This window comes from Vidua chalybeata, chromosome 21, assembly GCF_026979565.1.
Source record: "Vidua chalybeata isolate OUT-0048 chromosome 21, bVidCha1 merged haplotype, whole genome shotgun sequence".
Lineage (NCBI taxonomy): Eukaryota > Metazoa > Chordata > Aves > Passeriformes > Viduidae > Vidua > Vidua chalybeata.
The window spans coordinates 5,497,522-5,523,781 of NC_071550.1; the positions used below are offsets into that span (position 1 = coordinate 5,497,522).

Below are 26,260 nucleotides of genomic sequence, written 5' to 3' on the forward strand. Positions count from 1 at the left end.
TGACAGCTCCCTCCGCCGCCGCCGCCGCGCTTAAAGGGGCCGCGTCCGCCGCCCGCGCCCCCGCCCGCCGAGGCGCTGCCGGAGCGCACGGACCCTGTAAGCAGCCGTAGCCCTTTTAAGAGGCGCGGAGCAGGCGTCAGCCGACGCTATAAAAGGCGGCGGCGCGGCGGGCGCGGTGACAGCGGGGGCGCGGCGCGGCCGGGGCGGCTTCGGGGCCGCCATGGAGTTCAACGTGAAGAAACTGGCGTCGGACGCGGGGGTCTTCTTCTCCCGCGCCATGCAGGTGAGGCGGGGCGGGTCGCCACGGCAGCGGCACCGCCCGGAGGACGCGGGGCGGGAGGCGCGGGGGATCCGCGGGTCTAGGCCCCTGCGGAGCCGGGGGGGTTTGCTCGGGCCCGGGGAGGCTGCAGAGGGAGATCGGAGCTGGGTGCGTCCGTCTGTGTGAGCCGCAGCCCCCGGAGCATCACCCGCGGGAGCATCCCCTCGGGAGCATCGCCCCCGGCGATGGCTCGGGGGTGCCGGGGAAGGTCCAAGGGGAGAGCCCCGGGGACGGTGCTGGGAATGGGGAGGGGAGTGCGGGGGGATGTTCGTGCCTGGCGCTTGTTGACCTTAAACAAAGCTGTGTGGTCTGGCATACGGCTGCTTTGTCCGTGCCCAGAGCCGCCGGGAAGGGATGCAGAGCTCTGGAGGAGCTGCCCAGGGAGGACGTGGAGTCTCCCACTCTGGAGACATTCCAAACCCACCTGGGCGCGTTCCCGTGTCACCTGCTCCAGGTGACCCTGCCTTGGCCGGGCGCTTGGACGGGATGTCCTCCAGAGGTCCCTTCCACCCCCCCATCGTTGTGGGAGTCTGTGGGATGGTTCCTGTCGCTGGGGAAGGGTGGTGGAGGTGCCCTGCACCTGGTCTGCCCTTCAGCCCTTGGGGAGGAGCAGGAGATCCCGAGTCCTGGGAAAACACTGGGACGTCCAAGGGACGGGAAGGAGCTGCTGAGAGCCGGCAGGTTGGGTCTCACAGGGCTGCTGAGGCATCAGGGCCACACGAGGAAATGGCAGGAGCTGAGTCGGGGGGTTTAGGTTGGAATTAGGAAAAGGCTCTTCCCCCAGAGGGTGGTGGGGCACTGAGCAGGCTCCCCAGGGAATGGGCACAGTCCCAGGGCCTGTAGAGCTCCAGAAGTGTTTGGACAACGCTCTCAGGCACAGAGTGGGATTCTTGGGGCTGTTTCTGTGCACGGCCAGGAGTTGTACTTCGATGATCCCTGTGGGTCCTTCCACCTCAAAATATTCTGATAATCACAAACTTGAGATCAGGAGCTTCTGGGGATGAATTAACACTCCCTGGAGCTGTGAAGAAACCAATGTACACACGAGCAGCAGACGTGCAGCAGGTGGTGAGACGGAGCTGCTGAGTGTATTCATTTCTTGGGCATAACGAGTGAAAAACTGCTCTTGTTTGGCCAGGAGAGGAGAGAGGCAGGTCAGAACTGGTTGGGATCCTGCCTGGAAGGTGAGGTCCAGCTGGTGGCTCTGGGACTGGGCTTCCTGCTCTGCCTATTGTGTGGGGGCTGGTAAACAAAGAGAGCAGAGCTGCCTCGTTCCAGACCTTCTGTGCAGTGGAGTAATTCTGGCTCTGTTGAGGACCGGTCTCCTGTAAGCAGATATCACCTCCTGTAACCGTGCCAGTGAGTCATATGTTATGAAAAAGGGAGATATTAACTACAGGTGCAAAATAAGGAGCAGATGGAAAACCTAAAGATGCTGTTCTCATGCAAATGACCTTGGATGCAGAAGAAATGCTGGAAAGAAATCTTCTGTTTAGAAGCCTTATTGTAAGTCTCTGATAAGTGTTTTTTAGCTCCAAGGCGTAGGAAGGAGACAGGCCTGGGAACAGCGTCTGCACACAGTGATTCCAGAGCAAGGAGGCGTTTATAAATCGTGGCTGCTGCCTGCTACACCTACTCCACTGTCTCGTACATGAATATTCATATGCCTAATTACAGTAGTAATTTCTTGAAACCAAATGAGCACTGGCACTTGTGGACAGCGAGCAGGTGTGTAAGGAGGGGGAACTGGAAGGAAGGAGATCTCTGAGGCTGAAAACCACCTCCTGAGGGGTCACTGCTGGGGGAATTCAGCCTTTTTGGGTGCCCACGGAGCCCTGGTGTGGGTGAGCCCTGCCCCATCTCCCCCAGAGCCACCACTGACAGCTGAGCTCTGCTGTGGGCAGTGAGGGCTGGGTTTGTAGCCCTCTTTAGCACTGCAGATCTTCTAGGATGGGAATAAGCTGTCTAGAAAAAGCTGTTTTCTGTAGCATTTGGAGATGCTTTCTCCAGCTCCAGGCATTTAACAAAGTGATGTTTTACTGGAACTGCAGCAACTGGGAGATAAATGGACTGGCCATTATGTGCTGTTCCACTCAGACAGCATTTGCTCCTGCTGTCTGGCAGAGCTGTCTGACCAACACAGGAGCTTCACTTGAACTGGAATTAGAGCTCAGCCAGGGGGAAAGGAGACAAGGCATGGTCAGCACAGCACCTCTGGGCTGGCTCAGGGCAGGAGCTGGTTTGAAATCTGTCAAATACAACCCAACGTAGGTGCTAGAAGAACGATTTTGGACTAGGCTCCTCATGACAAAACCCAATCAAAACAGCTCAAACCCAGTGCTTCCTTTACCTGGCTCTTCCTTCTTCAGGCTTCAGTCACAGGACTCCTCCAGAAAAGCAGAGCAGACAGGAACCTTGGGGTAGGAAAGAAGTGAACAGCTCTGCTACCCTGGGAGTGGGGAATGAGCTTCTAGGCTGGGGCACTGCAAGGGTGTAGAGCTTGTGTAGGATTCAGCCTTCACCTGAGCATGGCCTCTGTTGACACTTGCACCAGTTGCAGCCATCAGATCTGTACTCTCTGAGGGGATGCAGCACCTGCAGACACACTCCTAACAGGTCACTCTTCATCCTCACTTGAAGAAGGGCCTCTCTCTTTGATCAGATGCACCTTCCAGTCATCACTCAGTGGGTCTGATCCCAAACCTTGGCCAGTGGAAGCTCTGTGGTCACACACTGGATGTCTCTGTTCTAGATAGGCTGCAAGCCAGGCTCTTTCAGGGAGGTCTGGAAGTCGCTGTAGGTGTCTGTCTTTTGGCAGTTCTGATGTAAGCAGGCTCTGGGGGAAAATGCCCAACGGTGAATACAGCTTTTGGGTGCTTATCCTCCCCTAATGTCATTGCTAAAACAGCTAGAGGCTGACTTACTCATCTTGAAGCCCCTGCAGACAGACAGACTGCCCCAGCTCCCTGAACTCTGGTGATAAAATAGACTTTTATCATTAGTAGATAAAATAAACCCTCTGCTTGCCAACCATATTAGTGTTCACACTTTAAAAGTTGAGAGAGCAGAAGGTGACCCAAGGAAAGGACAAGGTCTTGGTAGGGACAGCCAGGACAGCTGACCCAAGCTGCCCAAAGGGCTATTCCATACCACAGGACATTGCTCAGCAATAAAACCTGAGAGAGAGGAGGAGGTGGGACATTATTACAGAGCACATTTGTCTTTTGGAGTAACCTGGGCACGTACTGAGGCCCAGCTTCCCAGGAAGTGGTCACACGTCACTTCAGACGGGAAGAAGACAAGAAAATATTTTGGTTCCCTTTGCTTCCACACACAACTTTTTCTTCATTAAACTTTATCTTGAACTATGAGGTTTTTCCATTTTATTTTCAATTCCCCTGTTCTGCTGAGGAAGGAAATGATAGGCTTGGTGGCACCTCACGTCCAGCCAAGGTCAAGCCACCATCGCAGTGTTTTTCCTCTCCTGAACGCCGTGCTCATGAGTTAACCAAGCTGTCCCTGTTAATGGCTTCCTTCTGTCCTCTAGCACAGTTTCACTTGGCTCCCAGCCTGGCTTTCCTGCCTCCTGGTGACCAAATACTTGGAGCAGACTCTCTATCTGGTCCAGAGTTGCTGAAAATCAGGTAGTTTTCAGATGCTGAGTGGCTGTGGCTTCTTTCCCACTGCAACCCTGTGCAAAGAGGGAGCCAGATTTGCTGAACTGACTGTGTTGTGCTTTTGATCACCAAAAGAGCAAATGTTGCTGTGTTTTTGGAGGCTTTGAAAAACCCAATAGTCTAAATCTACTGGCAGCTACAGGAGACTATTCCTGGTTTAAATCTCCTGGCTCCAGTTTGATCTTTGTAATCTAAAGTGGAAAGTCATAAGTAACGTCCAGCTGGATAAAACAGGGACCCTGCAAGTGGTATAAGGGCCTGAACTCTGCCACCAGATCCTCTGCAAGGGGGCTGCAGCCACCCTGTCAGAGATCACAGCAAACAGGCCTGGCCTTTTATTCTATTGGGATTTTATTCCCCTTTGAAGGAAATGAAGGTGCTGGTGCTTTCAGCACGGGTTATTTTAAAGCCAAACTCTGTCCTTCAGTCACAGTCCCAGCCTGTCTGATCTGTACCTGTAGTGCAGAGGGGCCCCTCCAGCTCAGCACTACTTGCTGGCCCTCCTGACATCCCAGACGTGTGTCTGCCAGCTCTCTTGGGAGAAGGGGCTTTTCCCCAGGCTGTGAATGCTCAGGGCAGCTGCCCTAATTGCAGTCCAGCACATCCGTGCTCCTTTTGGGGCTGTGGCTCAAGTGCTGATTTCCTGCTGGGTCACCCTGTTTGCCCACCTGGGCCCTGATAAAGCATCTCTTATTTCTGCTGGCCAGCCAAGCCTCCCAGAGGAAACCCAACCTTTGGCTGAATTATTGATGTCCTGGAATGCAGCACAATTCTGCTCTTCCTGGAGAGTGAGAGTGGCACTGACAAAAGGCTGCCCTGCATTATTAAGCACCTGCTCTGGGTCAGCTGCAAGGATGTTTCCTGCAGGGGAGCAGCCTCTCAGCACTGCCACCTGGCTCATGATCCCAGGATCCAGATCTGGGAATTGGTTCAGAGCTGTTGACCCAGCCCTCAGGTTCTAGAAAACAAATGGGAGTAGTTCTGCCACGGCAGGATGGAGGAGCTGGAGGTTCTTCTCAGCACTGCAATTGCCTGTGCTCTGCCAGCCCTGCCTCTCTCCCCAGGGATCTGCACCAAGCCTGTAAATCAACTTGATAAAACCCAGTATCACTCCCATTTTTGGCAATCTGTTGTTAAAAACAACAGTGCTTCTAGTCTGGGAGCAACAAGACATAAAATACTCAAAATCTGTCTTTTTACAGTCAGGAGGCTTGAGAGTATGATCAGTTCATTTCTCCTGCATCTCTTGGTGTCACAGTGAAATCTTTTAAATCAAATTTCTGTGTTATGAAAACAAATTCTCAGGAATATAAATCCTTTACAGGGGAGTTCTGCCTGAAGTGCTTGAGTAGCCAAATTTCATAAACTGCTGTTCTACCCTTCTTTTCACTGGGCAGCCAGGTAAGAAGGGACCAGCAGCTGAGATCTTTGCTACCCAAAATCTCAGATTTCCACTTGCTCCAGACAAAAACACAAGCCAGCTTGTAGGTCAGTGTAGCTTACCTGTAATCTCCTGTTCTGGCTGTGCTTCCAGGAGAAGCTTCATCTGATCTCATGGCAGGCTGCTGCTGCAGCAGGTGGTCCTGCTCTCCTTGCACTTCATGGCACATCCCCACCTCTGCTGTGAAGTCGGGTGGGTTCTCTGATAGGTCTAAAAAGTCCCACTAGAGGTCAAATTGAGCTGGATCAGTGACTGCGCAGGGAGGAGGAGGAGGAGGAAGCACTGGGCAGGGATAGCACCCAGGGCAGCCTCTGCAGTGAGGCACCAAGCACCCAAGGCTGTGCCTGGGCTGGGTTCAGCACATCCAGCTCTGGGCAGGGGTCAGGGGGACACTGAGGGAGTTAAGTGCCAGTGGAGTCCCAGACACCCACTTCCCGACCTTCATGCCCTCCTTCCCAGTCCTGGAAGAAAGCCTGAATAAGAGATTGTTTTCTGGCCTGACTCTTTGGAACCAGGGGCTGTGACTGAGATTCCTGCCCACCCTCCCCTTATGGCATTGCCAGGCATCCCCAGGCCTGCTGTGATCCTGTGCTGCACTCAGCCTTGTTGCAAGACAAACAGCTTCAGTGCCTGACTTGAAATAAAAATGGAGTTTCTGAGTTCTGGCAAATGCTGAGCTGTGACCCCTGCACTGAGTTACACAAAACAGCCACAGAGGACAGTGATGCCAAAGATGTCACTTGCTAATAGAGCAAAGGACCCCAGAGCTGGAGTGGTTCAGGACAGTGGCAGTAGCACTGTGGAGATGCTGGAGGGCTTCAGCAGTGATCTGGCACTGCAGCAATGCTGTAAGAAGCTGACTCAGTTCAGCTGATAAGAAACTGGGTTTAGGTTTGACAGCTCCAGGGCAGATGCTGATGCAGGATAGGCCTAAACTGCAGGAAAAAAGAGCTGGAGTTGAAAGTGAGATGAGGTCTAAAAATGCTGTCTGGGAAAGGGGGGTGGGAAAGACTTACCTTTGCATCAAAGAGTCTTGGCTTGTTTAGGAAAGATCTTTAACAGATGACTCAAGAATTGGTGCCAGATACCTGGGAAGTCCCAGTTTGCTGCATGGCAGTGACTCAGCCCAGCCTGGCAGATTCTGAAAACAACCCTGGGCTCCCAGACAGAGGAAAGCAGCCTCAGCCACTGAAAGCCATGTGTGACCCCCAAAGAAATCACAGACCAGACAATACAAACACCCTCTCACCTCGAATCTGCTTTTACCCCTGTCCAGCAGTGGTCAGGGGACCATGGCAAGACCTAGGTAAAATTACATGCCAGTAACCAGGGGCTGCTGGTGCAGAGACCAGTGACAGGATCCCTGTCCCTGCAGCTGAGGACCTGTCACCACCCACATGTGACAAAGCACTCCAGTGGCTGGAGCTCATGGTGCCAAACAGGTCGCTGTGTAAACATACCTGCAGGGCTTGTATATCTCAGACATCTGGTAACAGGACTCCAAGGGCTGTTTGCCCCTGCTCTGGGCTCTCCTTATCTCACTTGGCTGCCCGCATCGGGCTGGATGGGGAAGGAAAGAGCTGGCCAGGAAGCCTTTCAGAAGGGCAGCAGACACCAGATCAAGACCCCATGGAAGGGACATCTCAGCCCACCTAGTGCTGAGCTCGGGTGTAGGGAGGCAGAGAGGAGAAGGTACCAGTGGTAGACCAGACAGGAGCTGCATTTCATCTCAGAAATTTAGCCAGGCTTTTATCTTTGGCATCTGACTGTGCCAGTATTGCACAGCACCATGTCCTGATGACTCAGCAATGGCATCAGAGACCATTAACAAGGGTTAAGGGACAACTGGAGCCTCTGTTGGACCCCAAATGGCACAGCTGTCCAAAGGGTCTTTTACCATGATCCAGCAAGATGCTGGTTCTGTCAAGAGCAGGGAACTGTGCTTAAAAATACACTGAAATTGGCCAACTTCACTGAAAGGAGCAAGTAAGAAATGGGGATGGGATGAGAGGGAATGGGCCCTTCTCTCAGAAATCCCTCTGCAATGGAGGGTGTCCAGGCCATCTGAGGCTGCATCTCCTGACTGACAAACCTGGTGAGATGCCACTGCCCAGTATGAAAACACTGGAGATTTTCACCATCTAATTCTCCCTGCTGCTAATTTTAAACTAAAAGGAATTGCAGAGGGAGGGATTGTCCATTGCCAGCACGAATCTGAGTGCTGAGAAGAGTTGGACAGTGTTATATTTCAATTCCTTGCTTCAGAGTGTGTCCCAGAAGAAGAGTCACTTGCTGAAAGTGGTTTTATCTAAGTGCTAAGTTTGAGTCTCCTGACTTCAGGTGGTAGTGGCATTCCTGACCCCTTAGGTTTGCAGGACACAGAGTTGGTTGGTAGGAGATGAAGGGATTTAGCACCTTGCCTCATGTGGAGGAGGTCTGTTGCTCTCCTGCATGAAGCAGTGGAAGCCATGTGCATATTTAAATAGATCCCTCACACCTGGAGTATTTCTGTACTAGATCTTATTAAAAGTTACTTATTCTGGAACACCTCTCAAACCTGGAGTCTATTTTTAGCCCAATGCTTGTTCTACTCTTGGGCAAAAAAAGTTGCCCTCTTCCCCTGAAAGATGGCTGGGAAAAAAGAATGATACCTTGAAGCATTTTTAGCTCTATTCTAAGGTAAAGCAGCTTCACTGTCCCTTATTAGCTCTCTAACACACTGTCAGTTTGCTTTGGAAGAGCAGACCTAATGACTGCCTTCTTCCTGCAGTTCACTGAAGAAAAGCTGGGCCAGGCTGAGAAGACTGAACTTGATGCCCACTTTGAAAACCTCCTGGCCAGGGCAGACTGCACAAAGAACTGGACAGAGAAGATCTTGCGCCAGACTGAAGTTCTGCTACAGCCAAACCCGAGTAAGTCCAGCTTCTCCTAAGGCTTGAAGGACAAATGTCACTTGCAGCTCAGTGCTGAAAGACATGGCCTCTGGCAGGGAGCCCTGTAGAGTTCATGGGGCTTGGGAGAAACTTGTCTTTGCAGCGCCTCTCCTTCTTCCCTGAGCAGCTGAGAGCACCCCACAGCTTGGCAGTGCCCTGGGGCGGGGACACCTGCTCCTGGCACTGGTGCCTGCTGTCCAGTGCATCACTGAGGACTGCATGGGCTGGGCTGTCATGAATCCCAGTTCAGGGACCCTCTTTCAGGCTCCCTGGTGTTCCCACTCCAGGTGCCAGAGTAGAAGAATTCCTGTACGAGAAGCTTGACCGGAAGGTGCCTTCCCGGGTCACCAATGGGGAGCTGCTGGCACAGTACATGACAGAGGCAGCCAATGACTTTGGGCCAGGGACACCTTATGGTAAGTCAGCCTGGCTAATGAAGAAGTCCTGGGGATCCATCCCTTCCCAAAAGAATATCCCTAATACTATTTTGCATTGAGATGTCTGCAGCAGGCTCCTTCCTGACCACACAGAGCATCTTCCTGCTCTTAAATCCTCACAGTTGTCCCTTCCTGGGGGAGGTTTGGGCTTCTTTAAGTAGCAGACCTGCACTTAGACACAGCCTTCACTTCCAGCTGTCCTTGCCCCTGCCATGAGCTTTGTTCCTGCTCTCCAAATCAATAGTTGTTCAATAGTGAGTCCTGTTACAGCCACAGCAGCTGTAACTGCATCTATAGCCAACACTGCCTAATCAACTCATGTTTTCTGCTCTGGTGCTTTTTAATTTGCTGCTCTGCTCCCGTGCCTCTGTTTTATGAGGCAAAGAAGGATCAGTCTGTGCAAGCAGGTAGAGCGGTAAAATACATCAGTGGCATGAGTGCCTCAGCAGGTAGATAAGATCAGAGCTGCCCTGGGAGCAATGAAAAGATGCCTCAGGCCAACAGCAGAGTGGGTAGGGCTGGAGCTGGGGTGGGGCAGGCACGGTCACCTTGCCCAGGCCAGGTACAGCGGTGCCTGTGTCCCCCAGCATGGCAGTGTGGAAGCTCTGGGGGAGTTGGCTGAAGCCAACAGATGTTAATTGGTTTCTCTGGAGCTGAAGGTTCCTGTTGTTGCAGGAAAGACTTTGATAAAAGTTGGAGAGACTCAGAGGCGCTTGGGTGCAGCGGAACGGGAATTCATCCGCTCTGCCTCCATCAGCTTCCTGACCCCACTGCGCAACTTCCTGGAAGGGGACTGGAGAACCATCTCTGTGAGTGTGGTACCAGGGAAGCTTGTCATGTCCCTGGAGACAAGGAGGGCAGGGGCAGAGGGAAAGGGTGCTAAGAGAACCCCTTTTCTTTCCCTATGCTAAAGGATGACTCCCTACCTCTCCCCTTAAGGAATGCAAGGATGAGGGAGTACCAACCCTAGATCTGCTTGGGTTCCTTCTCTGATAGGGAAAGGTTGCCAGCTGATGTGCATGAAAAAAGGAACTCATTTCCCCACTCCTGCAGCTTGTGGGCACCACCCATCACAGGCTGCCCTGTTTCCAGGAGGTTATCCTGTATCCCTGGCAACCAGCCCCAAAACTCTTGCTCAGGAGATGAGCATAGCAACTGGTTCTTTCTCCATGGCATGTTTTAATAAAGAAATAGATTCGATTCCTAGGTGATACCACATCCCCTCCTCAACCCTGCTTCTAAGCAATGTGCTCTGAGCCATCTCCTGTCCCTTCCAGAAAGAGAGGAGGATCCTGCAGAACCGACGCCTGGATCTGGATGCCTGCAAAGCCAGGTTGAAGAAGGCCAAAGCTGCCGAGGCAAAAGCAGCGGTAACTCCTCCCCTCATTTCCCTCCCTGTCCTTCTGGCCCCAGGGCTTGGCTCACATGGTCAAAAATTAGGCTACTCTGCTGTGTCCTGTCTCTGGCAGGCATGGGTGGGGGAATTCCTCATCTGGGGTGGAAGGGACCTGGGAGCAGGAGCCATGTGCCTGTTTCTGAGATGTCCTCCCTTGGGGGAATTGTTGAAGCAAACACTTGTGAGTTTCTGGAGTCTGGAAACTTGCACTTGACCCAGGCTTCTGCCTCCTGACTGATCAGGGTTGCTGGATGAGTTGAGCTAGTAACTAAAAGGCTGCATCTTCTGAGGACTTGCTAATTTTCACAGGGGATCTTAAACCAAGCCAAGAGAGAGCTGAGCTGGGAGGTGCACAAGGGAAAGGCTGCTGGAGCTCTGCAGCAAGTCCTGGCCTGTCAGACTAGTTAGGATTCTGCCAGCTCCCAGGCAGGAGTGCTGTGGGAGCCTGTAAGGGGTGGCCAGGGTTAGACTGGCTACAAGGTCTGTCCCTGAGCCTCTCTGTTCATGGTGCTCTAGTTACAGGCTTGTCTTGCCCTCTGGCTTTGGGGAATTCATCACATTGGGCATTGATGGGTTCCCTGGAAGGCCTGGTTGGAGTTGGTTGTCATACTGTAGAGCTCTGGCTGTTGGCACAAGGACCTGCCAAGTTCTGCTTTTGCCTTGGGGCCAGGAGCTCAACTGGCAAATGTGTGCGAGTCAGAATCAGACTGTCCTTGTCAGTCAGTTTCTGGGATGCACTGGGATACCAGCCCAGCAGCCCTGCTATGAGCCTGTTTCTAACCATCTGCCAGCTGGGCCTCTGGCCTTGTCTCTCCCTGGGTAGCCAGTTCCCAGGTGTTTCCCCTTTCCTCCAGCTCCTGTTACATCCACGGCAGATGGGGAAGCTGTGCTAAGCTCAGCAGCCCTGACAGAGTGCTCAGACCTACACAGGGCAGCTGTGAACAGAAGTAGTAGCTGCCCTTTTAAAAAAGCCTTCTCTAATCAGCCAGGTTCCCCAGATCCTCTGAAAGTAAGTTCAGGAATCCCCCATTCCCCATCTGAAGGGGACAGTGCCCCCAGTCTCAGGGGAAACTGGTGGCCATTGCTTTATCTTTAAGCTCAGAGCAGGAATTCAGATACTTCCTGTTCTTCCTCCCTTTCCACCCTCTTTACCTTGCTTCTTACAGGAGGTGATCCCAAGGCCTCTCACCTGCACACACACTCCTGGTTTAGGGACTCCCCTGTAGCTGGAAAAGAAAAACTTTGTTTCCCACTGGAACTTTTGGGGTGCCCCAGGCAGGTGCAGAGCCAATCCAGGCTTTCCAGGGTGTCTGCCCCAAGCCAAGCCTAAAAGTAGCAGAGTGGCTGAAACACTGACCACAGCAGCAGAGCACATTCAGCTGCTGCTGTGGGGACCCATCTCTCACCCAGCTCAGCCTAAGGGTGGAGTCCCTGGGCTCTGGGTGCCTCCCTGACTGCTGGATGACAAGGTGGAAGCTCCCAGCAGCGGGGAGAGCTGCTTCCTCTGCTCTAAACACCTCATCTAGATCACAGCATTCCCTGGAACATGCCTGGAGTCCTGTGTCACACCTCCCCATCCAAGCTGAAGTATCCCAGCTCTCCCAGCTCACCTCTCTCTTGCTGCTCTTCCCCTCTGTAGTGCAAATTCGTGTTCCCACAGCTTCTGTCTCCTGATGCCCCTGGAGCTGCTGCCCAGACCCCGTGAGCTGCTGTGGAGCACCTGGGCTTGTGCATTTCCCACGGACTCTGTGCTTTGTCCCCCTGTTGATGCTGTTTTGTTTACTAACCTTTTTGTTTTGTTTCTTTGTGATTTGCTCAGTGTGAGGGAGATGTGAGTATTGACTGTGCTAACAGTGCTGTGATTTTTTTTTTTCCTTTAACACCTCTCATTGTCTCTTTCCCATTTTTAAAAAGAAAATTCATATCTCCTTTGTCCCTTTGGGACTGGCCCTGTAGCATGTTCTGAGCGTGATCAGGGCTGTGGCTGCCTGGGGAAGGTGCTCCAGAAGGATGGGAGTGTCAGAGAGCTGCCTGCAGCCCCTCTGGAGCATCCCTTGGGTCCATCCACATTGCCTGCAAGCAGTGCTCAAGAGAGGCAGGGGCTCCCCTGAAGACCCCCTCAGGCTCCTCCAGCTGCAGGCAGGAGGAGGTGGGGTTGGGTGGCCAGTCCCTCTCTGGAAGGGCAGCCCAGAGACAATGACAGGCAGGATGATCTGGTTGTGCTGCTGTTCTGTCCCTTTTCCCCATTACCAGAGTGGAAGGGGGAGGGAGGTGGGTCCCTTTTGACCGCTGCTTGCAAATACAACTTGTCCATGCACACAAGTACAAGAGAAGCTTGCCTCCTTCATCCCATGTGCTGTGACTAGTTTTGGGACTCCCTGGAGACCAGGGAATGGGAGGAGAGGTTTCTTCAGTTGCTCTTGATCTTCAAAAACCAAAAAGCATAAGCAGCTATTTCTCTGAAACATCCTTTCTCTCCACAGGGAGGAGTCCAGCCTACTTGCTATGCTGGCCTCAAACCTCACTGGTGCATTTTTCTCCCTATATTCAGGTTTAACTTGCAGTAGGGATTGCTCCTCCTTATTCCTTCCTCCAGCCATCCCTAAAACTCCCAAATGGTATGAAAAAAAAAAAATGGTTGGGACTGCCTGACTGCTCTTCCACACACTGGTCACTCATTCCAGCTGGCTGCTTGGGGCCCAGCAAAGTGGGTCAGTGTGTATAAGTGGATCTGGGTGACTGCAGAGAGATTAACCTGGGAGAGGGAAAGAGGGGATTAACTCCAGAGCTGGGATCCAGCAGGACTGTGCCAGCCCTACACAGCAGCCTCTGCGCAGTAAGGGCTGGCCAGGAGGATTCCTGATGTCAGGCAGCTCCTTGCTTTGTCTCTTTAGGTAGTGCTGCAGCCAAAGGCCATCCCAGGAGGAGGCCTGGTCTTAACTGAATAAAAGCACCACGTCATGTGGTGGTTAGTGAGCTCATAAGTGTGGGGGGTGGACTGGATCCATTGCACTTCCAGGGAGGAAATCTCCAGAGTGTTCAAGTCTTCGCGCCCCAGGGCAGAAGTTTAACTATGGAGAAGGTGGTTTGGAGGTTTCCTGACCTCTGAGATGAAAACTCCTACACTGCCTTTGGCTGGACCTGGCTTGGCTAAGCCATGTACCTTCCTGAAAACAGCAGATCTGGCTGTTAGGAGGAAACGTGGCTTGGAGAGAGTGAGAGCAGTAGAAGTCACTGTGGAAGGGATGCTCCAGTGCTGGTGAACACTCCTGCTTTAAGGGCAAGGCCCTGTACAGTGACTGTAGACAGGGGAAGGGAGGTCCTGCCCACAGGACTGAGTTAATGCAACAAGAGCAACCTGCCGGCTGCAAGGGAATGGGAATGCCTTTGGGATCGTGCTGTATGAGCTGATAGCTGTGAGTACAGGCAGAGTTCCTAGCAGCAGGAATGTCTGCTGTTCAAGCACCAGGTGTGACTGCACAAGCCAGTCCACCTCCCACTGCACAGGCCTGGCCTCCACACGCTGCTGCTGAGGTGTCGGGAGACCTCCCTCCTGCCTCTCTTCAGAATCTGAGCGAAGCTCCCAGCACAGGCAGGAAAAAAGCCACTGGTCTCTTGTTCCACTCATCACCCAGTGACTCCTGTTGGCTCCTCTAGTGCCTTGTACATGACACTCTATTCCCCCCCAGGCTGTGCCTGACTTTCAGGAAACCAGACCTCGTAATTACGTGCTCTCCGCCAGCGCATCAGCGGTAAGATCATCTCCTCCTGGATACTCCTCCTCCTGGATACTGCCTCTCCAACCTCTTCCTGCCCCTCTCTCTACCTGACTTAAACTCGGGCCTAGTGCTCTGCTGTTTTCAACATTTTAATGTGACATGGGCTGCCCAGGCTCTGACTCGGCCTCGAGGATTCACATCACCCCTGTGGGGGTGCCTGCTCAGGGTCTGGCCCTTTGCAGCTGGGTTTGCTTTCCAAACCAGCTTCCCTGCCAGCCCTCTTCCACATTTCTAGTGGGGATCTTCTGATAGTTTTTTATTGCTAGGGGAGCAATTGAGAGGAACAACCCCCAAGAGTGGCCTTTCTGGATGGTTCCAGCTGTACAGTGGCAGTATCACACTCGTGACTGCCTGATCTGTACTGTGGTGTCAGAGTCAGAGGCTTTGAAGCTGGTCAAGACAAGCAAAGGTGGAGGAATCTCTCTGCCACCAGTGTCAATAACAGTGCAGGTTTGTCTGTTCTGCAAACAGAGGTCATTTATTACAGTTTCATTGTGTTGGCAGCTGTTCCACAGCCAGATGTGCCCGGGTGGGTGAGAGCCCGCTGTGTCTCCACTCTGTTGCACTGAGTGGATGTGGCCAAGCAATTGACTTCCCATGCTGTGTTCATGGCTCCCCATTGCACAATGTCACATTTCTCGTTAAAATGTTGAAAACTGATCATCTTGCTTCCTAACTAGCATTCAGAACAACACTGATGCCTGCTAATAGAATAATTGGGAATGGAAGTGCTGGGGAGTGGGATCTGCAGATATGAAAAAGGACAGCCCAGCCTTCTCAGAAACAAAAAACACTATGGAAACAAGCTGGATTTGGTTAATGGGAAACCCATCCCATTTGGAGACAGAGGTGTGTCTGAGCTGACAGCATCAGTGTTAGTTCCTAGGGGGATCTGTCCTGACCTTCTTGGAGAGCGATGCTGGGATCAGAAATAGCTTTGCACAACACTAGAAAACAATTTCCATCAGTCCCAGGCTCAGTGATGAGAGACCTGCAGAAGAAGCTGATGGTGATGCTGCTCAGTTCTCCTGTCTCCTAGTGCAGCTCAGAGCCAGCTTGTGGCTCTGGCTTTTCCCTTGGGAAGGTCTGTTCCAAGGGACTGCATTTAAGTTCTAGGAGACCCAGAGGAGAGAAACTGGGCTTTCCCTGCCTCTGAACAGAGCAGGGCTAAAGCACAGCTGAAGACAAGAATTTGTACAACATGCATTGGCATCTCCTGGAGTGCCCAGACACTCAGCTGGACACAGCCAGCCCTCACCAAAAAGTACCTTGATCTGCTGCTGCTCTGGGGAGCAGGTGCCACATACAGGAACATAACAGGAGAACAGATTTTGTGAGGTGTTCCAGCAACAAGTGTCTACCCTGGGACATCTGTGCCTAGTTCAGTGCTCCCTCATCAGGCTCTGCTAGTGCTGGTGGCAGTGGGCAGTGAGAGCAGGGCTCTGGGAGCACTCCTGCTCGGGGAGAGCAGCCAGCACTGACCCGAAGGGCTTTGATGATTGCGCAGCAGGGCCTCCTACCAGGAGTGCCTGTGGGAAATGTGTTGGCCTGACCAGTGTCAGGCCTTGTGGCTTCCAAAACTCTTTCAGAGGCTGCAGTTAGTGGGTGAAGGGCCACCTGAAGTCCAGCTGCACTGGCAGTGGTGACCTGAATGACAGTTTGCATCTCTAATTAGCAAAACACAGGCTGAGCCCAGGCTGCTCCCTGGCTCTGTACAGGCAGGGCTGCTTTGCTGCAAGCTCTCAAATCCCAGCATTCATCCCAAAGGGTCAGGCACTGCAGCAAGGTAGGAGCTCTTCATCCTGTTGCTCTGCTTTTCTTCCAGGCCAGAGTCCTTGTGCTACTTCTTAGTGTGCACTGAGAGTGCAGAGCAGTGCTGCTGCTCACCTCGCTCTTGAGCTCGGCTCCTTTCTGGAGGGAGGGGTTGGTTATGCCCAAGGTAACAGCTTTGTCTTACAGGTGAGCAAACAGGTCAGCTCTCTCCTGGACCACATGCCCTCAGCTGGGCTCTGATTTGGATTCTAAATTTACTTTGTTGGTTTTTGGAGAGGTGGATAACACGGTGCTTTTATTTTTTTTTTTCCCTTCCACAACAGGAAGGCTCAGATGGAATTAAATCCAAGAAAAAAAAAGCACCTCCCTTGTTTTGTATGAGTTGGAGGCTGAGGAGCCATTTCTCCTCTCTCCCACACTGACCTTTTGTTTTTGTGTAAGAAGGTGTACATGAGCTGTGCAAGCCTGAATATCCCTTTCTCTCAGACCCTGCCATGTGCTGTACTCCTAGGAATGATTCCAAGAAAAACATATTGAGTGCCTTAAGGAGGATTCCTCTGGCTTGAGCTGGGTGCAGGAAGACAATAGCAGATCATGGCCTTTTTTGCTCTCTGAGCTGTCAAAAAAGGAGCCACACAGAGTCTTAGCCCAGAGATAGACCTGGGCAAAGCTGGGCTGTCCCAGAACACCGCAGGCTCAGCTCTGGAGGTGGCACAGCAAAGGCAACAGAAGAGAAACAAATCTGGCTACAAATTCAGTGGGTGCTGCACTGATTAAATGGGGCTGCCATGGCTTAAGTACTGTCCACAGTGTCTGAGTAGGAAGGCCTGGGATCAGAGGAGAGCCTTCCCTTGCTCCTGTAGTAAATCTTGCTCCAAAACCCTGGGGATGTGCTGGCAAAGGCCTTGTGCCAGAGAAGCAGTTCAGGATCTGTTTCTCAGCTTCCTACAGGATGCTGCCACCACCTCCTTCCAGAGTAGGAGCTCTTAGAAGGGGAAGGGACTTGTGTCCCTACACATGGCTGAAATTGGCCAGGCCTTACTCAAACCAATTCCTGATTTGCAGTAACAAAACATCTCCATAAAAGTCAAAGAAAACGCCTCAGCATCCAGACCAGTACAATAATTCCAATCAAGTAAGAGGGGCTTCAGCCCCTCCCCAGTGCAGGCAGGTCCTGTGGGTGCTCCTTATATTGGCTGCTGAAGTCTCTCTGCACCTGGGGCTCCCACAGCCCACCTGAAGACAGTTGGTGAACAAAGCTCAGCTGGGAAAGCCTGGTCCAAACAGAGCCTGCTCTCCCTCTGACACCCATGTCCTGCACAGGTGCCCCCAGTGCAAATTCAGCTGTGTCTGGTGACCTTCCCAGACCTGCAGAGGTGACACTGGGTAGTGAAGCTGAGCTCCACAGGGGTCGTTCCCCTGGCCCCACTGGTGTGGGTGTTGCAGGCTGCTGTGCTCCAGATCAGGGGGATTTCACATTGCCAGGACTGAGAGAGCAGTTGGCTGCTGAGGAAAGGCCAAGCCAAGGACCTTTGGGAAGGATCAATGTGTTTTTCTGGCTCCTCTCTCCCTTTGCCATTGCTGTGTGTGACTTCTGTTCATTGTTTCATGTCCTGAAGCCAGATCCCACAAGCAGCTGGAGGTGTCCAGTGTTCTGCTGCCTCAGGTGTGCCCCTGTGGATGAGGAGAGTAGGAAGGAGTCGTGTGGTGTTTTGCCTGGCTCAGAGGCAGCATCCATCCCCTGCTTCCTCCTTGCTGTGCCTGAACAGGCCTGTTGGCAGTGCAGGCTGGGTGGATTATCCCACTTCTCTGGACCGTGGGTGAGGAACACTTGCCTCTATGTGGCCTGAGCTCAAAAAGCTCACTTACCTCTCCACAATCCTAAAAGAAGGGCTGTCCTCCAACACCAGCCTCTGCAGCTACAGCAAAGTGAGCCTTGCTGTGCAGAGGACTCTGCTGTTAATCCTTTTTTTCCTGGAGCCCATGGAATGCAGTGGCTGTAGCAGCCCTGGCAGGGACTTGCTCTCCCATTGTGAAACTGAACTCGAGGGTGCAGGAATGAGGGGAAGGGGCATGGATCTGGCAGCTGCTGCTGGGTGAAGGGCTGGCTTGTCCCTGGAGTTGGCCTGCTGTGTCCATGGAGCGTCCCTGCCTGTTGGTGTTAATGCCGAGTGCTTCACGACGTCTCCAACACTGATCTCCTTTCCTGTTGCTCTGTGGCCCCTACAGCTTTGGAGCGACGAGGTGGAAAAAGTAAGTACCCAGCTGGAATTGTGCTCAAACCTTCTGGGGGTGTTCAGAGGACAGGGGTGCTGTGGAACCCCTCCTGCTCGCAGGCAGGGAGGATCAGGGGCCGCTGCTGTTGCTGCGTGCCCCAGCCCTGATCCCTCTGTGTGGTTCAGTGCAATGACAGCAGCTTGGGATGAGCCATGGGCCCGTTGGCTGTCCCTGGTGGGAGACACTTCCCTGGCATCCAGGTGTGTGTCTGTGTGTGGCAAAAGGAGGCTCAGAGCCCTGCACTGTGGGACAGGAGCAGAGGTGATGGTTGAGGTGTGGCCAGTTCTGCTCTTGTGGCCACGGCCCTGATCCTCCATGTGCCTCTGGTAGCCCCTAATCCATCCAGCTGGCTCCACACAGAGCTGGAGCAAGGACAGAGCACATCCCCAGCTGCTGCAGGGAGCAGCTCGGTCAGGGGAGAATCAACTCGTGGAGTTGATTCTCTCTGGATGAGCTGCACTTACCCTTCTGATCCATGGAGGCTCTGGAAGGGAAGTGTGACTTGTCCATGAAGATGGATGGAAGGCTGAGACCAGGGTGAGCTCTCTGTGGAGCTCCAGCACAGCGTGGAGCTTCCAGAGACACCTTCTGGGCTCCTGTTCTTACCTTGAACATCCCCAGCAGGCATTGCTGTGAAGCCTGAGGTGCAGGGTGGCAGAAGTTCTGTGTGCTGTGCATGACAGCAGCTTGTTGCTGTTATTCCAAGGCATCTGCAGGATGGACTGGCTGTTCCTGACCCAGCTCTTCCTGTTCTTTAAATCCTTCAGTCCCCCAACCAAACAAGCTGGCTACAGTCAGCTATGAGCATGCAAGGATCTGTTCCTCTGTCCTCTCTTTGGGCTATTCTGCTTGGATAGATCGAAGTGTGTAAGTAAATGTTGAAGTTCTCCATGTCTTGGAGAAGCACAAGACTGGAAGGGGCCTCCCAGGTCAACATCCAGCTCTGGCTTTATAGGAAACTACATCCTGCAACTGCTCAGAGTTGGCAGGGAGAGGCAAATCCCAGGCAGCACCAAATGGAGCTGGGTCTGCCTGGCACAAGTTTAAACAGCTCTGAATACTGGAGTCTCAGCTCACAGGAGCAAAAATCACTTGGTGTTTTGAAGGCATTGCACTGTTTTTTTTCTGTTACATTCCCCCTTCTCCTTTAAATAATCCCCTTCATACAGAGGATGCAAGAAAATAGATCAGTTGAGTTGCAGCTTAAAATAGACAAATCTGATTATAAGACAGTCAAAGCATTTCTTTGTTGTTGCCTGGCTCTACACTGGTAATGCTGCTACCAGATGAGAGCTGTGCTGGCCCCAGCAGCACCTCCAGCTTGTCCTGCTGGAAATACTGGGTCTCCTCTGGGGTCAGCAGTGATGTGGCCTCTGCTCTGAGACTGTCAGCCTGGCTGGATCAGCCCTCTGGGCTCAATTCCAGACACGTCAGTCCTGTGCCAGAGTGGTCAGGGCATTCCCAAAGCAGCAGAAGAAACCCCTGCACCAAGGCAGCTCTGATGGCTGCACGCTCCTGGAGGAGGGAAAGGGTTCTCTTTCCAGTGAGCTGGAGCTGAGTGGTGTCACTCTCCTGTGACCAGTCACAGCACGTCCCAAGAGGACACCAGCACTGGTGTTAAGGAATACTGCAGAGAACACGTGGGGATGCTTGTCACCCCTTTCCATCAGCAGGAGGGGAGAGCCACCACCAGAGCCCTTGGCTGCTCCAGCACTTCTGGAGATCTCCTTGCCAGGATCCACCTGGGTGTTCTGGTACTGCAGAATTGCCCCAGTGTAAATGCACTGTTTGTCAGGGGGAGAGATGGGTCTCCAGTGTGAGTCTGTCTCTGAATTCCCACAGCCTGCTGTGGAGCTGCCTGCTGTTCACCAGTGTTTAATTCCTCCTAGCTCAGAATCAGTAACTAGCCCCGAAGGAGACCCTTGGGTAGATGTTGGATTGGGATGTTCATCTCCATTGCAGATTTAATTAGCAGCAGCAGCAGTTTGGTAAATGCTGCCTGACCTCAGTCTTTGTTCTGTGGTGATAAAAATGAAACCACTGCACTTCCAGAGAGAAGCCTAGGGAGGCTGTGACATTCCTATGCCTGCAGGTGCAGAAACAGGGGATTAAAGGGACCGGAGCTGGCATGGGACTGACTTTCCACATACCTCAGGATTAACAAAGCCTCCCCATCTTCATGTTCTGGTCTTTTGGGAGTAAGAGCTTCCTTGCTAGATGCATCAGTTTTGAGCTGCCATTCCCTCACCTGTAGTGATCCAATGTAGGATTAAGAAGGAATCAGGCTGAAATACAGCCAGAGGTCTCTGGGATCCCAGCCCAGGGTCTCTTGTGCCTGCTGCTCAGTGTCACAGCTGCACGTGGATCCTGCAGCACCCGTGTCTTGCTGCCAAAGGGGGGTGTGGAGGTAGGGGGCTGCAGAGGCAGCACAGGGCTCCTGCTTTGTGCTGCCTGAGCCCCCCTCCTGTTTGCAGGCGGAGCACGAGCTGAGGCTCACACAGACCGACTTCGACCGGCAGGCAGAGGTGACCCGTCTGCTGCTGGAGGGGATCAGCAGCACACACGTGAGTCCTCCTGGGCACCGGGCTGGCAGGGACTACAGAGACTCTTGGCTCCTGCTAAGAGGATCATGGAGTCCTGCATGTGGAATAGGGGTAGAAGAGCTGGTAAATTCGGGGTACCTCAGGGGAGCAGTAGCTGCAGCAAGAGAGTTTCCGTGCCTGGCAACCAAACTCAGCCAAGCTGATGGTCCTTTTCCTTCCAGGTGAATCATCTTCGCTGTCTCCACGAGTTTGTGGAGTCTCAGACCAACTACTATGCTCAGTGCTACCAGTTCATGCTGGATCTACAGAAGCAACTGGGCAGGTAAGACAAGAGACTGCCTTTATTCTCTGAGGGTTATTGATCTCCTTACCCCCAGCTCAGGGCTCTTTCCCCCTCCCACATCATAGCGTTGGGCAGAAGTTATAAAGTGCCCTCACAGCTGTGACAGAGTTTCTGAGTTTACAGAGTGGTGACCAGTCCTGGTGGTGGTGGTGCATTTGGAGCAGGCTTTGCCATTGGATTTTTACATTCCTCTCAAAGCTCGATGGCCATGGGAGTTTGAACGTTCTTCCTCTAAATTATTTCAATCACACACAGGACTCAAATTCCTGTTGCCAAGCGATGAGCCTGAGCATGCTCTGCTGCAGCAGTAACAAATCCCAGGTTCCATATTCTGTGCTGCTGGCTGTACATCCCGTGGGGTGGGCTGGGATGTTCTGTCTGGTACTGCCACAGGCCTGACCCAGGAGGGGCTGTTGCCTCTACGTGCTCACTCACACTCCTGTTCCATTCTTTTTCCATGCCTGCAGCTCCAAAGGAGAAATGTAAGTATGATATTGGCCAGGATGGGCTCTGAGGGCTGTCCTCCCCTCAGTGACTCTGGGGTATCTGTGTGATCACTGCCAGGGCCAGAGCTATACCCCCTTAGATAACTGAGCCTGAGCACTGTGTCTCCCTAGAGAGCCTGCAAAGCCTGGGAGCCTCCAGCTGTGGCATCCAGTTCAACAGCATCAATGCCCATCCCTTTGCAAAAGAATTAGGCAGAACAGGTAACACAGACTGTGTGAGAGCAGGGCAAGGACACAGCACAATGGACCCAGTCAAACAGAGGCGAGAGCAGCACCTGCCCAGCCCCCTCTGCAGTGCCACACATCAGTCTGGTACTCTGCAAGTTGGTGAAACAGAGCACTGGAGTCAGAATAGGCACAGTGTCACCTGCTGCACAGTCAGCACCTGGGAACTGAGGGTGTTGCCCCACATGAAGGGCAGCATGGGTATGTTAAGGTGTGTAGGCTGCAAGTGTTGAGCATCATCTCTGCAGAGCAACTGCTGAAAGGAAGAGCTCGTTGTGGTTCCTCAGGCTGGAGCCTCACTGAACTGTGCTTTTTTCTCCCCTGTAAGATTTTCAGGTACATTCGTGGGCAACGCAGAATCCGCATCTCCCGCAGCCGCTACCTCTCCTCCAGCTGTTGCTGCTGCCACGCTCCCTGCTGTGCCTACAATTCCAGTGGTGCCCACAATTGTTGGGGTGCCCAACACCGTGGCAGAGGGTGTGCTGAACCCCAATGAAGTCAAGCCTCCTGCCAGTGGGACACGCAGGGCCAGAGTCCTCTACGACTACGAAGCAGCTGACAGCACCGAGCTGGCGCTTCTTGCAGATGAGGTTGGTGGCTTTCCTGAGTGTTGGATTTGGCTATAGCTACCCAGCAGCCCATGGTGTGCCCAAAAAGGACTTTGGTTCCTTTTCCTACCCCTAAAACTTGCTTTCTTAATAGAGTCTTTTCCTGGATACCAGTATCTGCTGAATTGCAGTGAGGTTGTTCTCACGGCCATTTACTATTTAACTCTTCCTGTTGAAGCCCAACTATACCCAAAATAAAATACTCCAATACTCAGTATCTTCACTGTGACCCTCAAATACAGCTGCCTTATCCAGAGCCATGGGATAAGCTGTTGGCTGGAGGCCTGCTCTAATCATGCTAAGAAAAAAAGAAAAATCAGCAAGTTAGAAACTTTTCTGTTCTCTAGACTGAACTTCCATATTCAGAAGGGATGACATAGCAACATGTTTAAAGTACCTTGAGTCACTCTGGAGAATGAAAAAGCAACAGGGACATCACTGGGCAGTTTTCCATAGATCTTGTGTTAAAGCTGCAGATAGCTCCAGGGAAAGGGCACAGATGCCTGTTAAATGAACTTCAGGAATTACTGTTCTTTCAGTCCTCATCTGACTGAATTTCTTGGCTCTGTCTGCAGAATAAGGTCCTGTCTAATGTGCTGTCTTCTCTCCTCAGATGATCACTGTGTACAGCCTGCCAGGCATGGATCCAGACTGGCTCATAGGGGAAAGAGGGAACCAGAAAGGGAAAGTTCCTGTCACTTACTTGGAACTGTTAAGTTAAATGTTAAGGAAGAAGAATGTACAAGCAGAATGCACCCCTCATCTGGCACTTCTAATGCGGAGTTCTTCATCCGAGACCATTGCTCTCTTCAGGGTCAATACTCCATTGCTAATATGGGAATTGTGGGAAAGAAGTGGGAAAACTGTTATGGTGAGGTTTTGGGAAAGGGCTGATGGCACCCAAGACTGAATTCGTTACCTACCACTGCAGCCTGCTTTGAGGTTAGTCCTGATGGCACGAGATTCCTTGATTACTTTTTCCCTTCCCTGCCCTAGTCTTGTTCCTCCCAGTGGCTTTCCTGGGCTGAGTGAGCTGTGTCCCTCAGCAGCTGCTCAGCAGTTACACTTCCCTTGTGTCTGGTGTGGGTTAGTGCCTGTCTGCCCCTCCTCTCTTCTCCAGCAGTAGAATTGCCCAAGTCCAACCACTGAGCATTCCAGCAGGGAAGTGTCCCACACATCCTCTCTGACCTGTCCCAGCACATAAGGCAAGGAGGCTGCAGTTAAAATTTAGGAGCCTGTTAACCCCACCCACCCTGCTCTCCCGTGGGAGGCCAGCAATGCATGGCTGGCCACGAGCCACAGTCACTGTCCTGGGGCTGGAGGCTCTCACCTACCCCGTCCCCTGAAGCTGGAAGATTTCTTTGTGAAGACCAACCTGCTACCCTAGGGCCTAACCCCAAACCTCTGTGCAAGGGACCATGCATCTTGCTTGCATTTCCTCTGGGAAATTGCTCTTGGACTGCAAAGTTTACAAGCCTTTTTACAAGCTTTGCTCCCTGTGTTATTGTCCAGGCTTTTCTTTCAGTGTGTCTGTCCAGGCATGTTTTAGCCTGACTTTATTTCCACCCTGAATCACTGATTTAATGAATGTTTCCTCTCCCATGTCAGCAGTGAACAGACTTGGTGCATCCTAGTGCAGAAAGGGACAGTCCCACCTGCTGTGACCCCCACAGGAGCTGTTCTTGGCCACACACACACCAGAACCCAGGCTGTCCTGGAGGGGTGGGGTGGTTTAGCTCAGGTGTGTGTGCGCCTGCTCACTCTGGAATGAACTCTTAGCTAGAGCTCACTTAAAGGACTCCACTTGATGTGTCACAAGTTTTCCACTCAAGCTGGATGGAAGAGAAACTCACCTGCACCAAACTGTTCACACCCTTCCCTGGGTATGTCAGAACTAACTTTGCTTCTTTATTGATCTTTTGCACTTTCCCCAAAGGTTTCGTGACCATTCTAATGTAACAGGGCACTGAGCACCTGTGTCTGTGGGGCTCATGGGTTTCAGCACTTATTTGCCAATAAACAAACTGCCTGACCTCCTGCCTCAGCATCTTCTGTGGGCTCAGGGCTGTCCTTGCTCCCCAGCCACAGGACTGTGGGGACAAGCAGGGAGACAAAGGGAGCAGCTCAGGTGAAAGCAGTGCCCTCCTGCTACCCCAGGCTTGGAAGCTGGGGTTAAAAGCAAAACAAAGCTGCTCATCCTTCCTGTCCCACCTGGCACTCCCAACACACTGTCAGAGCCTTGTGGTTCCTTTCCCAGCTGACACATCTCAGTTGTACTACAGCTTCAGGGGCTCTGAGAAACAACAGCTCCTCCTGCACTTGAAGCAAAAATAGAGCAGGATGACTTCAGCTGCTGAGAGACCCAAGTGCTATTCTAGATAAAACAGACTTTTTTAGTTGTTATGGAAACTAGATCTGCTGCTAATCTAAAGTCTTGTCCCTTACACCCAGCTTGGAAGGAACTCCTGGGAAAAGCAGCTGTTGAAATGCTCTGTAATGTAGCAAATAAAGCTTGGCTGTTCTAGTTAAAAAGAGCAGGGAAATCAAATGATGTTGCTGTTCCAGTTAGTTTTAAAACTGCCAGGACTACCACTCTCATAGTCCTGATCTATTAGAGATCTACTCCTGCCTATTTCCCTTCCAGCATGTGTATTTTCCTTCAGGCCAGTGATATCCCTGTTCCCTGTTATTCCTTTCCTTGGTACATTAAAGCAGCAGCAGCTTAATGAAGCAGAAAATGGTCTCTTCCCTCAGAGCAGCCAGAAGAAATTCTCTTCCTGGCACCAGCACTGCACTCTGTTCCCTGTGCAGTAGGAAAAAAAGCCCTTGGAACATCTATTGCTACTCCTGACTCTGTAGAGGAAGGTGACAATCGTGCTGCTTCTTTGCAGATGTCAGGGGAGCCCCCTTGGCTGGATCCCCTCTGTGCCTACAGGACATGGACAGGTACAACTCAGGACTGAAATGCTGCTGTAGCTCTAAAACACACGGAACCAACAGCACCCACTGCTTTTGCTGTCTGGCACCAAGGGCTCCTGCCAAGCACCACCAACTCACTCTGGTGCTTGAATAAACACCTAGAAGAATTCATTCTTGTTGAACACCAATACAGCGATGAGCACACTGCAGCTTCCAAAGCCAAAAGGAAGGAAGGAAGAAAAAAGGAAAGATCCCAACCACAGCTGTCAAGTAACAGCCTCTGCTGTAACTGAACTTGCTTTAGATGGACCAGATTCCAGCTTTGCTTCCCCTCCCCTTGGCAGCCCTCATCCATTTACTGTCTCTGCACAGTTCTTCCCCAGTTCCCCATGGCACAAGGTGTTTCTGGTTACAGGCTGCCCCATCAAAACACCACTGGGTTTAGGACTGTCACACCACCTCACAAGCTCCTTCCCCTTCTACTTTAAAACTTTATTCCAGCCAGTTCAAATCTCTCCAAAGCCCTCAGGGCATGTGACACTAGATCAAACAAATGTACCAGGATATTGCCAGCACTTAAGCTTATAAGGTAAAAAAGCCCAAACAATCTCAAAGAAAGATAATCTAATTTTCTAGCTCTAGTCTCTTAAAACCATTGAAATTAAAAAGGTTCTGGCTGGTAAAGCAATTAAGTGTCTGTTTAGGAAAAAAAGTTAATAGCTCACAGCTACACTGAAATTTGATTTCTAAGCTTAGGTAAGTCTGTCTAGATTTCAGGCTGTATTTTAAGCAATAATCACTGACTTTCTCTTACTGTCATTACTACACAATGAGCCTCAGAATCTTAAAGAGTTTGTTGATCCAGAGCTACACCACATGATGCACCTTCACTCTGCAGACAGTGATTCCTGTGCAGGGCTCATACCACCATGTGCAGGGGAATCATCCCTGAGGAGTATTTTATAGTGCTGCTCGTTTCAAACCTCCTACGAGTTCCCCAACAGGAGAGTAAGAGAAAGGGAGTGGGTGTGGGGAAGCCAGGGAATCAGCCTTTAATTACAAGCATTTCAGACAGTCTCTGGAT

The 26,260-nt window shown here is 52.0% G+C and overlaps 1 protein-coding gene across 6 annotated transcripts; it reads left to right on the forward strand.

Moving 5' to 3' along the window:
• Positions 1 to 189: 189 nt before the first annotated feature.
• SH3GLB2 (SH3 domain containing GRB2 like, endophilin B2) lies at positions 190 to 24,290 on the forward strand. Of its 6 annotated transcripts, XM_053961761.1 has the most exons (12): positions 190 to 283; positions 8,208 to 8,349; positions 8,658 to 8,786; positions 9,483 to 9,616; positions 10,085 to 10,177; positions 13,893 to 13,955; positions 17,985 to 18,008; positions 20,507 to 20,596; positions 20,797 to 20,897; positions 21,386 to 21,400; positions 21,978 to 22,239; positions 22,871 to 24,290. In XM_053961761.1, the coding sequence occupies exons 1-12, from the start codon at positions 221 to 223 to the stop codon at positions 22,976 to 22,978; spliced, it is 1,224 nt and encodes a 407-aa protein (XP_053817736.1). In that variant the 5' UTR covers positions 190 to 220; the 3' UTR covers positions 22,979 to 24,290. The 6 variants fall into 6 exon arrangements, with proteins under 6 accessions (XP_053817736.1, XP_053817737.1, XP_053817738.1 ...); XM_053961762.1 differs by lacking the exon at positions 21,386 to 21,400; XM_053961763.1 differs by lacking the exon at positions 13,893 to 13,955.
• Positions 24,291 to 26,260: the final 1,970 nt, after the last annotated feature.

Bases quoted from the DNA above. Each gene is read 5' to 3' on its own strand.
- SH3GLB2 (XM_053961761.1), top strand. From the start codon at position 221: ATGGAGTTCAACGTGAAGAAACTGGCGTCGGACGCGGGGGTCTTCTTC. The intron at 8,350-8,657 runs GTAAGTCCAGCT...TTCCCACTCCAG, and splicing joins TCTGCTACAGCCAAACCCGA to GTGCCAGAGTAGAAGAATTC. The intron at 22,240-22,870 runs GTTGGTGGCTTT...TTCTCTCCTCAG, and splicing joins TGGCGCTTCTTGCAGATGAG to ATGATCACTGTGTACAGCCT.